The 13,773-nt window shown below is 53.1% G+C and overlaps 1 protein-coding gene across 7 annotated transcripts in view; it reads left to right on the top strand.

The window, feature by feature from the left end:
- The window catches only part of MSI2 (musashi RNA binding protein 2), a 394,546-nt gene that overhangs the window by 361,791 nt on the left and 18,982 nt on the right, over positions 1 to 13,773 (top strand). For 5 of the 7 annotated variants that reach the window (XM_067021862.1, XM_067021865.1, XM_067021861.1 and 2 more), the window contains exon 11: positions 537 to 599. In XM_067021862.1, the coding sequence (XP_066877963.1) occupies positions 537 to 599 (63 nt within the window). Of the gene's footprint in view, positions 1 to 536; positions 600 to 4,043; positions 4,094 to 13,773 lie in introns of all 7 variants that reach the window. The other 2 variants (XM_067021863.1, XM_067021864.1) reach the window with 1 other exon arrangement.

The following is a 13,773-nucleotide window of genomic DNA, read 5'->3' as shown; positions in this document are numbered from 1 at the left end:
ACACTGAAGTCTGGAGTCAAGATGGCCAAGCAAGCCTGAGGCCTCAGGAGAACAGCTAGGCTTAAGCCGTCTCCTGGCCAAGGTGCCTGTGGTGTCAAGAGGCCACCCCCAGGGCCTCCTGCCTATGGCTCGGGGCTGACTGCTCCACAGGGACCCCTGCCTGTGACCGGGCCATGCCCGGCCCCCCAGCTCTGGACAAGCCCTGGGGAATCACCAAGGTGCCCGTGCAGGGGCCGCAGGGAGCTCGCCCTGCTCTCAAGAGAAGTTACTCCTAATCCTCTTCAGTTATTTCGGTGTGCCGTCTAGAACCAGTTTCCCGGGTGACGAATGTGTGGCTATCAAACACACCTAGAGATGCTGTGCCTTCCAGAAGCCTGAGAGCCACTGGTCCATGTCCCTCCTAAAGGCCGACCCATGGACATCCCTTCCCACCCCTGTCTCTTCTGTGTCGGGGCGGGGGACATGGCCTGTGAGACGCGTCTGTCCGTGGCCCTTTCCAGGACCCTCCTTCACCCGAGCTCCTGTCTCTCTGCCAGGCTTCCCGGCAGCGGCTTATGGACCCGTGGCGGCGGCAGCGGTGGCGGCAGCACGAGGATCAGGTAGGAAGGTGTGCGGGCCAGGCGGCTCCCAGGCATGCCCAGTGTGCAGGGGAAGGTAAAGGCCCTGTTGGATGTGTGGCTGCGTCGCCCACCCACTCTCACCACAGCCCGGAGGGGGTGGGGGGTGCAGCCCCAGCGGGCGGGGTCAGTCGCAGGACCGCAAACCAAAGCTAGATGATGATTCCCTCACTCAAAAGAGGAAAATGGATTTCTGTTGGACTTCGCACGGCCCCTTCACCTGACAGCCGGCTTCAGGGCACCCGTGGGCATTGCCCTCCTTGGCTTTTGCTGGTTCACAAGGCCCCCTGCCTCGAGTCTCTGACCCAGCCAGAGAAGCTCTAGGTTGCGAAGGGAGACTCAGAGCCCGTGCACGTGGTCCTGGCCTTGGAGCAAAACCCACCCCTTCGGCCCCTGCTGCACTTGGCAAGTGGGCTTGCTGATCCGGCTAAAGCCTGAGTCCCCGAGGGTCAAACGTGAGGCCAGCCCTGACCCCAGGGAGTGAAGCTGCTCTTCCTGAAGCCCCCAGGCCATCCCAGACTCTCTTCGGAGGCGAGACCAGAGAGCTCCAAGACTCTAGGCGCCAAGGGAATTGGGGTGTTCCCTCCCATGAGGTTGCCCAGGTCATTTGGTCTCCAGATCCCACCTTTGAGGGGGTCTGGGACCCTTGGGGTGAGCTGGGAACCTTGCCCCAGCAGCACTGTGGGCTCAGGCTGGAGCTGGGCCGTTGTCCCTCTCCCCCAGATGCCGTCTGCCTTCCTGAGCAAGCAGGGCTTCTGCTGTGTGCTCCCCCATCCCCCAGGCCACCGAGAGGCCCCCCACCTCCTAAACCCGGGAGCCATGGTTTGCAGCTCTCCCCCAACACCCCGCGGCCAGGGCGCTGGGGCACCCAGGGAAGTTTAGTTTGACGTAACAGGGCTCTGAGGAGGGCGGGGCGAGGGAGGTGCTGCTGAGGGTACCAGGAAATGGGGCATTAAAAGCCCAGAGGGCAAACGCCAAAAAGACCCAAACCCTCGGTGGTAAGAGACTGGCACAGCGAGGCCCTTTGGAAATGTCAGGAAAAATCCGTTCCATGCAAACTGGCACTGCCTCGAGCTACAAAGGACCCACTCCCCTGAGCCACCCGCTGGGGGCTTGTTTGGAGGGGCCAGGGAATTCTCAGGGGGCTGCTGAGGGCGTTAGCCAGAGAGCTGGGCGGGGGCACCGGGCGCCTTTCCTCGGCTTCCGCCTGCCCAGCCGGCCTCCAAAGCTCCCACCGGCCCTCTGGCCAGTGTCTCCTGGTCACCCTGCCCTGGGGGCGGGTTGCACAGCTGCCTAGCGTCTCCCTGTTCCATTTGGTTTTTTAACTTGAGAGCTTTTCGGTATCATTATAAAGGAGCCTCTGTCCTACCTGTGCCTGGGGGAAGGGACAACAAAAAGAAAAATCTTGAAGATTTTTGAGTGTTGTTGATTGTTGTTTTCTCCGTTCAGTTTCTTTCTTATTGTAACTTGGATTATGAAACTAAACTTTAACCCAAAATTAACCCTGCCTCTCTCCCCACCCCCATTCTCCTTGACTTCATGGCAAGTTTAAAGGGCAGCATGGGGTTCTTTGAGAGTCTGAGAGTGGTCTCCCCATGGTCTCTGCTCCCTTCTGCCACCCCTGCCCTCTCCCAGACCCCCAGAGCCAGGCGGGAGTCCCACCCATCCCCTCTAACTCCTTAACCCCAAAGGTCAGAGCCATCTCCAGCCACCCTTTTTTTTTCAGGATCAGTGGTGTTTTATTTGTAGCCATTTCCATCAGGAGCAAAGTCTCCCACAGGCCATTCGAGGTCAGCCATGCTCATCACCGCACTGTTAGTGAATTCTCGTCAGGAGTGTGCTCCCAGACCCCCTGCCCACACCAGCCTGGGTCAGTGCCAGGAGTAAATCCTCAGCTCGGAGGTGCCCGCCCCAGGATGCAGGCTCGGCCAGGAAGCTATAGGGCACCCCCCAGTGCAGCCTGGGTGTGCCCGAGGGTGATGACCAGGCTGTGCCTGCCAAAATCAGAACACTGCCCAGGCTGGAAGACACCTGCCCACGTGTAGACAGGGTAGCTCGGCCCCCACCCCCTACCCGCTTTGAACCTGGAGCAGGGTTACAAGGCTGGGGAAGGAAGATCTCCACCTGTCTTTCTCTCAGTGCATTTTGACCCGTAAGGACTCTCCCCTTCCTCCCTCCCTCCCCATAGAAAATGATCTGGACTCCAAGTCTGGCAGGATGGCCAATTATTTACCTGTCATAGTGGCCCCTGGGTGGCATTCTGGTATGTATGGGAGGGGCTACACAGACTTATTTGGGTGTGTGCATCGGCCCAGGCCAGCAGGGGGGCTCACTGAGGGCTGATTGCCTGGTCTACATTCACCGGCTCCTGCAATCCTGCCCCACCCATCCCAGTTCCTCCCCCCCGCCCCCCCGGGGACAGGGATGCTCCTTCAGCATCCCCAGCCCCCCCATGCAGCCTCGGCTGTTGGGGGGCATTACAAATTCAACTGCATTCTCTCATAGGGAGAAGGTGGTCTAGGGAGTCTGTGGAGTGCCGCCCTTGAGCTTGGTCCCATGCTGAACCTGGCCGGGGACGCAGAACAGTGGGAAACAGGGCCTCTGCCCCCCAGGGGCTCTCAGGCTTGGCTTAGGGATCCGGTGGACTATGGAAGGCCCTCTTTGCGCCTTCATTTTTGTCAAGCTCCACAGTTTTGTGTGGGTTGACCCTTCCTTATTATGACGTGCCGGGGGAGCTTCCTGAGTGGAAGCGCCAGCCGGAGGCCGTGGGGTGGGAAGCAGCTTTGGTTTCGATGAGCTGGGCAACAGCATCCGTCAGGGCTACGGTGTCAGGGTAGGAGGGCCCTGGGCCTGGAGCTCTGCACCCACCTCAGCCGACTGCTCTGGGCCAGCCTGCCCCAGACCTGAGGTGGGTGGGCTCGGGTGACCCCCAGGGGGAGGTCCTGGCGACTCCTAGATGACTTCACTATCAGTGTCACTTTTCTTTTACCTTCACCCGGAAGTTTGAAATGTCATCTTTTCTTGTGCTCAGTCGAGACTTTGTTTGTTTATTTTGATCGTATCCATTCAGTGCCAGTGGCCCCATCATGCCCCTCCCCCAAAACCTAAATCAACTTTGGTAAATGACTCCCCCCCCCCCAAGTGAGGGAAATGGTTCGAATCTCCAGGCTATTTGATTTCTGGGTGGCATCGCGGGGGCGGGGGGGGTCCGTGTAGCAGTCTTAGGCCCCGGCCCCAGCCCATCCCCAGCCCAGCCAGCACCCCTTACTGTGCTTTACACTTGCCAGCCTTGTTCCCATCTAGTGACATGAGTTCCTGACGGTGGTGGTGAGTGTGAGAGTCATGTTCTGTTGTCTTTTCTCTTGCTTGGTTGGGGCTGCGGTGAGAGTGTCTCTGAGGCATACTCTCCCGCCTCTCTTACACTAGGATCTGCACACCTCCTCTCAAACACTCTTCTGAGCACGCTCAGCGGGAAGGTTTGTCCACACCTATTAATCCTCTCTCAGTGTCCAGCTTCCTGTTAGTACCAGCTGGTTTGCATGTTTTTGCTTGTTCAGATGAAACAGTTCAAGAAACAAACTCATATCCAACTCTCGAGAAATGTCTTTTTTTGTACACTTTCGTTTTCGATTTTGTTTTTTATTAGTTACAACTCCGAAACACCTGTTGTCCAGTAAAACATTTCACACCCCCTGCCTGTTCTTAGATTGTATGTCTCTGTGGGACTGAACTAAATGCATGCACTGTAGTAGATGTACTGGTAGCCGTAGCTGTAGTTGTAGAACATGCATTGTTGAGTTGATATTACAGGGCCTCGGACAGCTCGGCACAGCGCGGCTGTCTGCAGGATAGCGTGGGGGCCAGGAAGAGAAGGGGCTCCATATTTTCAATGTTGCCAAAGGGCTTGGATCCATGTTCCCGCCATCAGCCACCACCACCTCCCCTCACACTCCCTGCTCCCCCAGTCCAGGACTGGGCCACCACCCTCAGCCTTAGCCTTCCCAACTGAGATCTCTCTTGATAGTGCCCAACTATAGTGAAAGAGGAGGGAATCAGGGTTGGACGGAGTCTTACAGTTCTTCCTTGCTCTTGTCTTCCTCCTATGGTTCTTGAACAGATCAGGTCTTTTTTTACTTTTTAAGGCCTAGCAGCAAGGCTCCTCCAAGCCCTCTACTCCTTGAGTCCTTTGCCAGCTCACATCCAGCCCTTCAAGGATTCAGGCCCTTGTGGCAGCCCTGTCTGCATGGTCGGAGAGGAAATGAAATATGATGGGGAAAGAGATTAAGATCTCAAGATCCTTAGTCTGCAGACAAGGGATGCATTTGGTCTCAGTCAAGGTCGGCATTTGTTCTGACGGTTGGGGAAGGTAAAAGGAGAAAGGGTGGAGGGCAAGTGGGGTGAGAGAGGTGACATTCCTGCTGTGGAGATTACTGGCACAGCTTCATGAGGAGGGGACGGGAGTGGTGGAGAGGAAGGGGGCCTGTAATATCCAAAGAGGAGGCCACAGTATGCCTGCATCTCCCCAGGAAGACTTCCCAGTCCTGCAGCCTCTGCCCTGGGTTCAGGGCGTGTGCAGTCAGCCATCTCTGGACACACTGTCTCCCCTCCATTTGTGGTGACAAATCATAAGACAGTGCAGAGGTCTCTTAGAGCTTTTCGAGGCATCCCTAACCTTCGTAAGTTGATGGAAGATGAAGCAGTAGTTGCCACCTGGGACCTGCTCCTAAAGCCAGGCTGGTCGGTGGCCGTGACCCAATGCTGCAGGACGCAGGTGGGATCTGAACGTTCAGGGGGCAAGTGATCTGTTATCAGAGGAGACAGAAGCCCAGGAAGTCCCCATAGAGTGTGCAAATTGGTAGCCCGTGGCATGTGGCCCAGTCGGGGTGGACCAGGATTGAATGTGAGCTGGCAGGTCGGCCAGATTGAGGACCCCGAGGCCCAGGAAGGGAGATCTGGGAGGAGCCGGCCTTCTGGCTCAGTCTTCATGGGGGTAGGAGTGGACTATGGCAGGGGAAGAAGCTGGAACTGTCAGGCTTCGGGGCTGCTGAAACGGTAGATTGACCCAGAATGGGGAGCAGGGGAAGAGGGTGGGGACAGAAGGCGGAGAGAGCAGAAAATCCCCACCCCCACCCCACCCCGCCTGAATCCTAGGTCTGGCTTTGCTGCCCTGTGGCTGGACATCCTTGAGTTTCTGTTCCAGCGCGTAAAATGAGCAAGAGTAAAGTGCAAGCCTGGGGATAGAATAAATCGTTTAACTTGAGCCATAAAATAAACACTTTGGGGAGGAGAGTAGATCTCAGACCTGCTCCACTTTTATCTCAGGACATTTTCCATGTCCCCAGTGAAATCCTTTGCCTCCTGTGTGTTAGGGGCTGAGGGAGTCCACACACTCCTCCGGCTGCTGGAGGAATGCGGACATTGTTTGCACCGGTTGCGGCACAAGCCTTAGGGTTCCCAGGTGTTGCTTTCAACAAGCGAGCACTGAAGGTTTGCTTTGTGCCAGGCACCAAGGCATATAAAGGCAGGTAACACTTCTTGCCTTCAGGGGTCTGAGAATCTAGATTCCTTCCACTGAAAGCCCCTATTTCCCACGATGCATTGTTTCTGGCACCGTTAGCTTCATTTTAAAAAGGAAAATGGATCACTGTGCTGCCTTTATTGCTGAAGACGGCTTTCCTGGGCCTCCGTCAGCAGAATCCGATGTCCAGGAAAGGGGGGTGGGGTGCAGGGCTGCAGTGCAGGCATCTCTTCTTTCCCGCCCAGGCTCCCTTGTGTTAGCAGCAAGCATCCTCTGGGGGCTGTGACCCCAAGATGGCCCATCTGTGGGTAAGGTCACGGGGACACCCTCTCATTGGAATAGAGCCAGCGCAGTAGCCCAGAGGGAGAGAAAATCTGTGACCTGTTAGGACTGCTAACCAGCCGGATACTTGAAAGACTGTCCCAGAACATATATCTCCCAGTCACTGCCTTATGCTCTGGACATGGGCACCTTGTTTCTCAGTTTGTCATTAAAATCTTCATTTCTGGGAGAGCCAGGACTTTGCCCATAAAGAGTCCAGCATTGGATTTCAGTAATCCCAGTGAATTTATAATAATGTGCTGAGCTGCCCGCCTCTGACCTCAGCTTCATTCATTTTCCAAGGGCTTTTGGACCAACTCTGTTGAGGATAAAATACATCAGCCCTAATCAATAATTTTGTAATAGAAATACCATGCACTTGATAAATCAACTCTAGTGCAATTAGTGACTAGCCTCAAAGCCCAGACCTAAGTATAAGTTAATCCTAAAGTGAATGGAGTGGGAGAATGTTAATGGTCTTTTTAAGTCAGTGGAATTATTTGCGGTGGGTGACACGTCCGCGCCGCCCCCTGAGCTGGTTGGCCTTCTCACTTGCTGGCTTGGGAGCACAGGCCCTGCTGTCTGGAGGAGGGGTGGGAAGAATGGTGCCCTTGAGAGCTCTATAACAGCACACAGAGCCCAATACAGAGGGGCAAAGTGATCCCCTCCTTGTACTCTGGGCTGGGTGGGGGCACTGCAGGATCTGGGGAGCCCCCAAAGTTGGTGAACCCAACAGTCATCAAAGGAACACATACCTGGGTACATCACGGTTCCTTGTGTTCCTACAGAGCTAAGGCTGTCACGTCTATTACCGCAGCTACCCCGTGAGGTGGGCAGAAAGGCAGAAGGTTTGGGCTCGATTTTACGTGTTTGTTTTTATGAGAAAGCTGGGCTGCAGAGCGGTCACATGACTTATCCAAAGTCACACAGCTGGTTACCTGGTTAGCCAGGCTTTGGTCAAGGGTCAAGAACCCTGAACTTGAACCCAGGTCTTTGGCCTCCTTTAAGTAGCCCTGGGAGGAACCATGTTTGTTCATGAAGGACTCACCTGCCGCCCAGACACCCTGCACATACAGGAACGTCCTGGGAAAGCCCAACAGGCTCGGCTGCCAGCTCTGTGTTGGCTGAGAACTCAGGCTCCAAGACCTCACAGTCCAACCTTTCAGATGTAGATTTCAGAACCAGACCCAGGGCACATCTGCCGTGGAGTTTAAATCGGCAGATATTTATTAAGTGTTCAACAACAGTAATTATTATTATTATATGTGACAGGCACCGTCCTAGGCCTTGATTCAAGGTACTTTGGGCTGTATCAGAAAACCCAGCTCAGTGTGATTAAATAATATTATAGGGGATTTATTGGCTGACATCCTGGAAGCTCTATTGGAAGAGTGAGCTTCATGTGTTCAGGGCTCATTTTCTGCAGTTTTCTTAGCTTTGCCCTCCTTCTCATTTCGATATTGTCTTTTTGTTGGTTTCCTATGATGGCAAAATGACTGCAGCAGTTTCCTGCTTCACATTACCCTGTCTAGAAGAAGAGGGGCGTCAGGTGGTCCAGAATTCTAGCAAAAGTCCAGAACCTTGTGCTATTTGGTCAAGGCCTAGGTTGCAAGAAGCAGTCACTGAGGGTGGGGTCTGACCCCTCTAAACCAGCTAAAGGAGCTCCAACACAGTGGAAGAAGGATGGATTTCCAAAGGCAAATCTGGGTCCTGATAAAAGGAGGAAAAAAGAGACTGATGCTGGCAGCCCTGGAAGCTCATAGATGACTCCAGAGCAGTCCCTGCCCTAGAGGCTCTCCCAGCCTAGCATGGAGACTAATGTGTACTTACAATATGATGCCTAAGCTCAGTAAAGGAGAAGCACAGAGCTTGGGGCCGGGGGGAGGGGGCGGGGGGGGGCGGTCGAGGAAGGTTTCATGGGCGAGCGAGTATCTATACTTTTCAAGGACAGATAGGAGTTCCCCAGGGAGCCTGGGGAAACAGCTTATGCAAAGCCACCAGAAGAGCAGAGTGATTTTGAAGTCCTGCAAATGGTTCACTCTGGCTAGAAAATAAAATGCACTGGGGTTGAGGGCAACAGCTAGCTAGAGAGCTGGGCAGAGTCAGTGCAGGGGGTCCTTAGTGCCATGCTAAAGAGCCTGGATTCACCTAGGTGACTGGGAGCCTCAGAGAGGCCTGAAACCAAGAAGTGACATCAGATTTGTTTGTTAGACAAGCCAGCCAGCAGGGTGGATTAGAGAGACAAGAGGGGAGGCATAAGGACAAGTGACAGACCATGAAATTGTAAACACTCCATAAATGTTCATATATAGCTGCCCAGTAAGAGATACTCTTCCCCATTAGCTGATTAACTCTGGGCTCAACGTCATGCTGGCTGGGGGACAGTGGGAGGCTGTCTAATGGGCGGTGGGGATATAGGCTTGAAGAGGTAGAGACAGGCTAGAGTCTGGGTGAGGGAGACCTTGAAAGCCCGATTGATATAGTCATATTGGTGGGAGAGAGAGGCTCATATTCTTTATGGCTGTGGAACTCAGTAAAGACAGAACCAAGTAAGGAAGATCAACCTGGCAGTGGCCCAACAAAGCACAATCTGACCGCTTAATCCCTGGGGCTGTGCTGGGTTTGTGGTCTGGAGCAAGGGGAGGAGAGCAAGGCAGACCCTGGAGGGCATTCCATCATGGGGAGTCCACCTTAGTTTCCAGCAATTCTCCTTTGCTTCTGCCAACAAGTTGTTGTTCATTCCCTGCTCGGGGCTATTGGTTCCCATTCCTGTGCCCTCGTCCTTTCTGCCAGTGCATTTCCCTCTGTCCTCATCTTTGCTCCCTCTGTCCAAATCTGGCTCAGAACAGCAGGAAACCACACCCGATTAACCCTCCCTGGGATGCCCCCTCCTTCGCTCTAGCTTCTCAATGTGATCTTGTGTCCTCAGTCTTCTTCCTGATTGGTGAATTCTCCTCAATGAAAGAAAGGGTTTTGAGTCTTTGAAAGATATTTTGCATGTTATCTCAGAGTGGTGCTTGCTTTCTCCAACAATATAAACCATCAATCCTCCAGGAGGCAGTCAGCCTCGTTCTTAGTATAGATGAGTAATTACTGTGCAATTAGAGAAGGCAGAAAACAAAGGGGCCCTTTGTTCCTGGATGCTCATTAATAAATACAAAGGTCTCCCCTTTCCATCCTGGGATCCTGGACAACAGGAGGTGGGCAAATAATGCTTTTGAACAGCTGTGATTGGCTGTTGCAATTAGATCTGTCAGGATGAGAGAGCCACAACGAAATCCACTCTATGGCATGGACCAGAGGGTTCCAGCTGGCATCTCAAAATTCAAACCCACCTGGGAGGTCCCTTGAGGGAAGGATATCTTGCAAGTGGTGGATAGAATGCTAAAGACACTTCCTAGCCAATTTTAATAAAATAACGGTAATAGTAATATGTTAATGATAACTCACATGTATTATGAGTGAGTCATGTACTGTGCTAAGCCCACCTCCCTTATCCCATTTTATTCTCATAGCCCTATGAAATGGGTGCTGTCATTCCCATTCCCATTTTTAAGATTTAAATAAAAACTGTGGCTTAGCATGTGTGAGGTGTCGGAGGCAGGATCTGAGCCTAGGTCTGTCTCAGCGGACAGCGTCTGTCAGCAGACGCTCCATCGTTCCAGTCCTGCCATACCTGCAAAGCTCTACATCTTTGAAACATACCCTCAACAAAAACCAACCGCTGCCATCAACTCAGTTCTCCATATCCCTGGTGGAGGAGAGAACCCAGTCATTTGCAGGAGGCATTATACGTGTTTTTTGCACTTACTTCTGCTGTTGCAGATTTAACATCACGGTTCTGTCTGGCTTTAGCTGACATTTCCGATCTGGCTTCTGGTCTCTGAATCTCTTCAGACCAAAGGCACACAAAGGAGGCCCAGAGGAGGCATGGTCCGGTAAGTGTGAGCCAGGCTAAAGATCATTATTAGAAAGGAGCCTTTAGCTAAAACAAAATTGAAGGAAGTTAGCCACTGCCTGAAGGAAACTAGGCGATGAAGCAGGGGAGGACGCTTTGGGCAAGACTCTTCTCGGTAGGGATGAGTCAACAACCCTTCACGTGAGCTGTGAGGACTTAATCTGGAAGGTCGCTGGGAAGCCCAGCCCAGCCCTGAGGCTGGGAGGGGATTGGCCGCCCAGTTGCTGGGGCTTTGCTTTAAGCCAATGGCTGGGAGGGCCGGAGCCGGAGGCGGGAGCAGTGGTCTCCTCCGCCAATCGTCCTGCAGGGAGGCTGGGCTCCCAGTACCATGGCAACAGTACCATGAACAGGGGCTCATTTGTTTTGTTGATGAGCAATTACTATGCAATTAGAGAAAGCTAAAAATAAAGGGGCCCTTTGTTCCTAGTTACTTATTAATATTAATAAAACGGTCTGTCCAGTTAACGCAAACCTGTGCGCCTGTGGTAGAGCCCACTGTGGGAGGCAAAGGCTGCCCAGCCCCGCTTTCCCCTCTCTTTCTGGAAGTTTTTTCTGACTGTAACATGCAAAGGGTAGGCTTTCCCCGTCTTGGCCGGGAGAGGAGATGCTCAGCCTTACCAACACACGGGACCCAGGATGCCCTGGAGTCAGGGGGTCGGTCAGACACTGACCCAGGCAGAAGAGTCTGGTCGTGTCAACACAGGCTCCAGAGAAAAGACCACAAACACAGCAGCAAAACCAGAAAACATGGACCTGAGTTGGAAGAAACCTCTCGCCCAGTTTTGCTATGTACCCTTGGCCACGTTGTTCGACTTTTCTGGGTCTAGGTTGTTCAGCTCCAGGTGCATAAAATAGTCTCTAAGCCTTCCACTGAGGTAGCCCCTGAGATTTCAGTGTCTCCCCTCCCACCTGGCTTGAAGAGAAACAAATCAGACTTGGAAATGACTTGCTAGAAGGTTACTTGGTTGTTCAGGGGTTGACCCCACAGCTTCCGGCTTCTGGCCTTGGAGATGGAAACAGCTTAGAGGCATCCCTTATATCCCTTCCCTGTCCTAGGGGACGGGTTACCTTGTGGATTAATCAGATAAGGATGATAAGAGGCTTTTAAGAAGAAGCAGAAGAGAAGGAGGAGGTGGAGGAGGAAGAAGAATAAGAAGATGATGATACGATAAGAGCGTAGAAGGAGGAGCAGGGAATCAGAAGACTTGGTTCCAATCTGGCTTCTGCCAACAACTAGCTGGTTGATTTGGGGACAAAGGATTTCAGACTGTTGGGTTCTTGGGCACCATTCAGCTCTATAGCTCTGTATTGCTGCTGTTTCCAAAGCTCTGGATCCCTTATCATTGGGAGCAAAAGGTTGACAGTGATAGTGCCTTAAGATCTGAGAGGAGTGACTGAAGAGAAAGCCAGGGGCTTCCACGTGATGAGGCAACTGGTAGGGATACATTTGAAAAAATCAGTCACACATTTTTTTAATGTGTGAAGGCAATGAGAGGGATAGAAATATTTCCAGAATTGTGTATCATTAAAAAAAAAACAACAACCCTATAGTCAGATTTCCATCCTCGTGTGTGGTTGATTAACCCTTTAGGGTTCGGCACTCTGGATGGTATTTGGACCTGTCAATAGCTGTCGTCGATGAGCTGTGGAACTGGGGCAAACGCAGTGGTTCTTGAACTTGGCTACATGTTAGAATCGCCTAAGGAGTTCTTAAAATTCCTAGTGTCCAGGCCACACTGTGGATCCATCAAATCAGAATCTACAGGGGGATGGCGGGAGGTGTGGGGGGCACGGTGGGCAGGCCTCAGCGTTACTTCAGAGCTCCCCAGGCAAGTCTAACCTGTAACCATGGACTCAATTACCATCAGGTTCTTGCTAGATATGGAGCCTCACATCATCTCTGTGACTTTGTCATCAGCATCCCTACCTCAGAAACAGATAAATAGAGCCAAGCCAGACAGTTCACCCCAGCCTCCTCTAACAAGCAGGAGAGCTGGTCTGGGGTCCTTAGCCGGCAGCCTTGGAACCCAGGCCTCTCCTGTCCACCACTGGTCCCTCCCGGCAGGGCCAGGAAATCCACCCCTCCAGGATGGGCTGAAGGGCTCTTTGTCCTCATAGATGGATTCTCCTACCTACCCACCCAGGACAGCCCTGTCCTGGCTGAGATTGAGAGCATACACATAGAACCAACAGCCCGGAGCAACCATAAACAGGGAAGCAGCCACCCTCCTTGACTGTCTGATGAATAGGGGGCCTTTTGGTAAGGTCGGAGTTTGTTTGTTATTAAAGACCTAATTAGAAACATGAGAGGGAGCTGAATGGTGCCATGCTTGGCCAATTAGTGACATGTATGTGCCCGCTTTGAACTTCAAGGACACAGAGCTAATAGGGCTTACATCAAACATGGATTAAACTCCTGTGCCTTCATAATCATTAAAGCCGGGCTGCTCAAGTGGAAAGCCTTTTGTACAGGTCCTCAAGGGGCTGCCTTTTGTACATCCATCCCCACCCCACCCCCTGGCTGCTAGAGCCCCAAACAGTGAGTTTCCATGAAATGTGATCAGGGGGTAAATACTGAGGGTGCTAGGGCATGCCAGCTCCCCACAGGACAGCCCTCAGCAGACTGGAGTAGTCTTTGGGGACTGAGACCAGCCCTCTGGTTGCACTTTCTAGGGTGGGAGGGCTTCCTTTCTCTCTGGCAGTGCCCTTTCCACCTCCCCCTGACCCCAGCAATGCCGCATGCATGCTTCGTGCCCAGTCTTGTCCTGGGATGTGGCACAGAGGAGGGTGGTCTGGTCCTCAGGTGAGAGGCTGACCCCTGTCTCCTGTGGCAGGCATGGCCCAACCTAAGGAAGCCCCCGGTCTGATGGGGGAGACACCCCCGCCTCCAGGGAGCTCCCAATTTGGAAAGGGCAGCAGGACCCATGCCCTTGGGAGCTGGCATTCCAACGTTGGAGCTTTGATTCCTTGTCCTTGATTTTGTGACCTCTGTGAGGCCAAGAAAGATCCAAATAAACAGAAGAAAACTTGTCAAACTATGATGCAAGGAGGGACAACTGGGCAGCGTGATTCAGCTTAAAAAGCAGCAGGGGGAGGGGGGTGCGGGGCGGGGAGAGTGGCCCTGAAGACCAAGTGAGAGCTGGTTTCAGTTGGTCTGAGACACTGTGAGACCCTGGACACATCCCCTCATGACCCCAGCCCTCGGTTTCCTTGTCTGCAGCCCCAGGGCAATAAAACCCATTTTACGAGTTGTTAGGAGCGTGAACAAGATGGTGTTAAACAGCTGCCAACGCGCCTGACACACAGTAGGTGCTCAGTGAATCTTAGTTCCCTTTCTAGCCTGGCACCCCGAGAAACCA

The sequence above is a fragment of the Kogia breviceps genome, chromosome 19, assembly GCF_026419965.1.
Source record: "Kogia breviceps isolate mKogBre1 chromosome 19, mKogBre1 haplotype 1, whole genome shotgun sequence".
Lineage (NCBI taxonomy): Eukaryota > Metazoa > Chordata > Mammalia > Artiodactyla > Physeteridae > Kogia > Kogia breviceps.
Note: the sequence above shows the minus strand (reverse complement) of the source record. Positions and strands in the feature narration are given on the sequence as shown.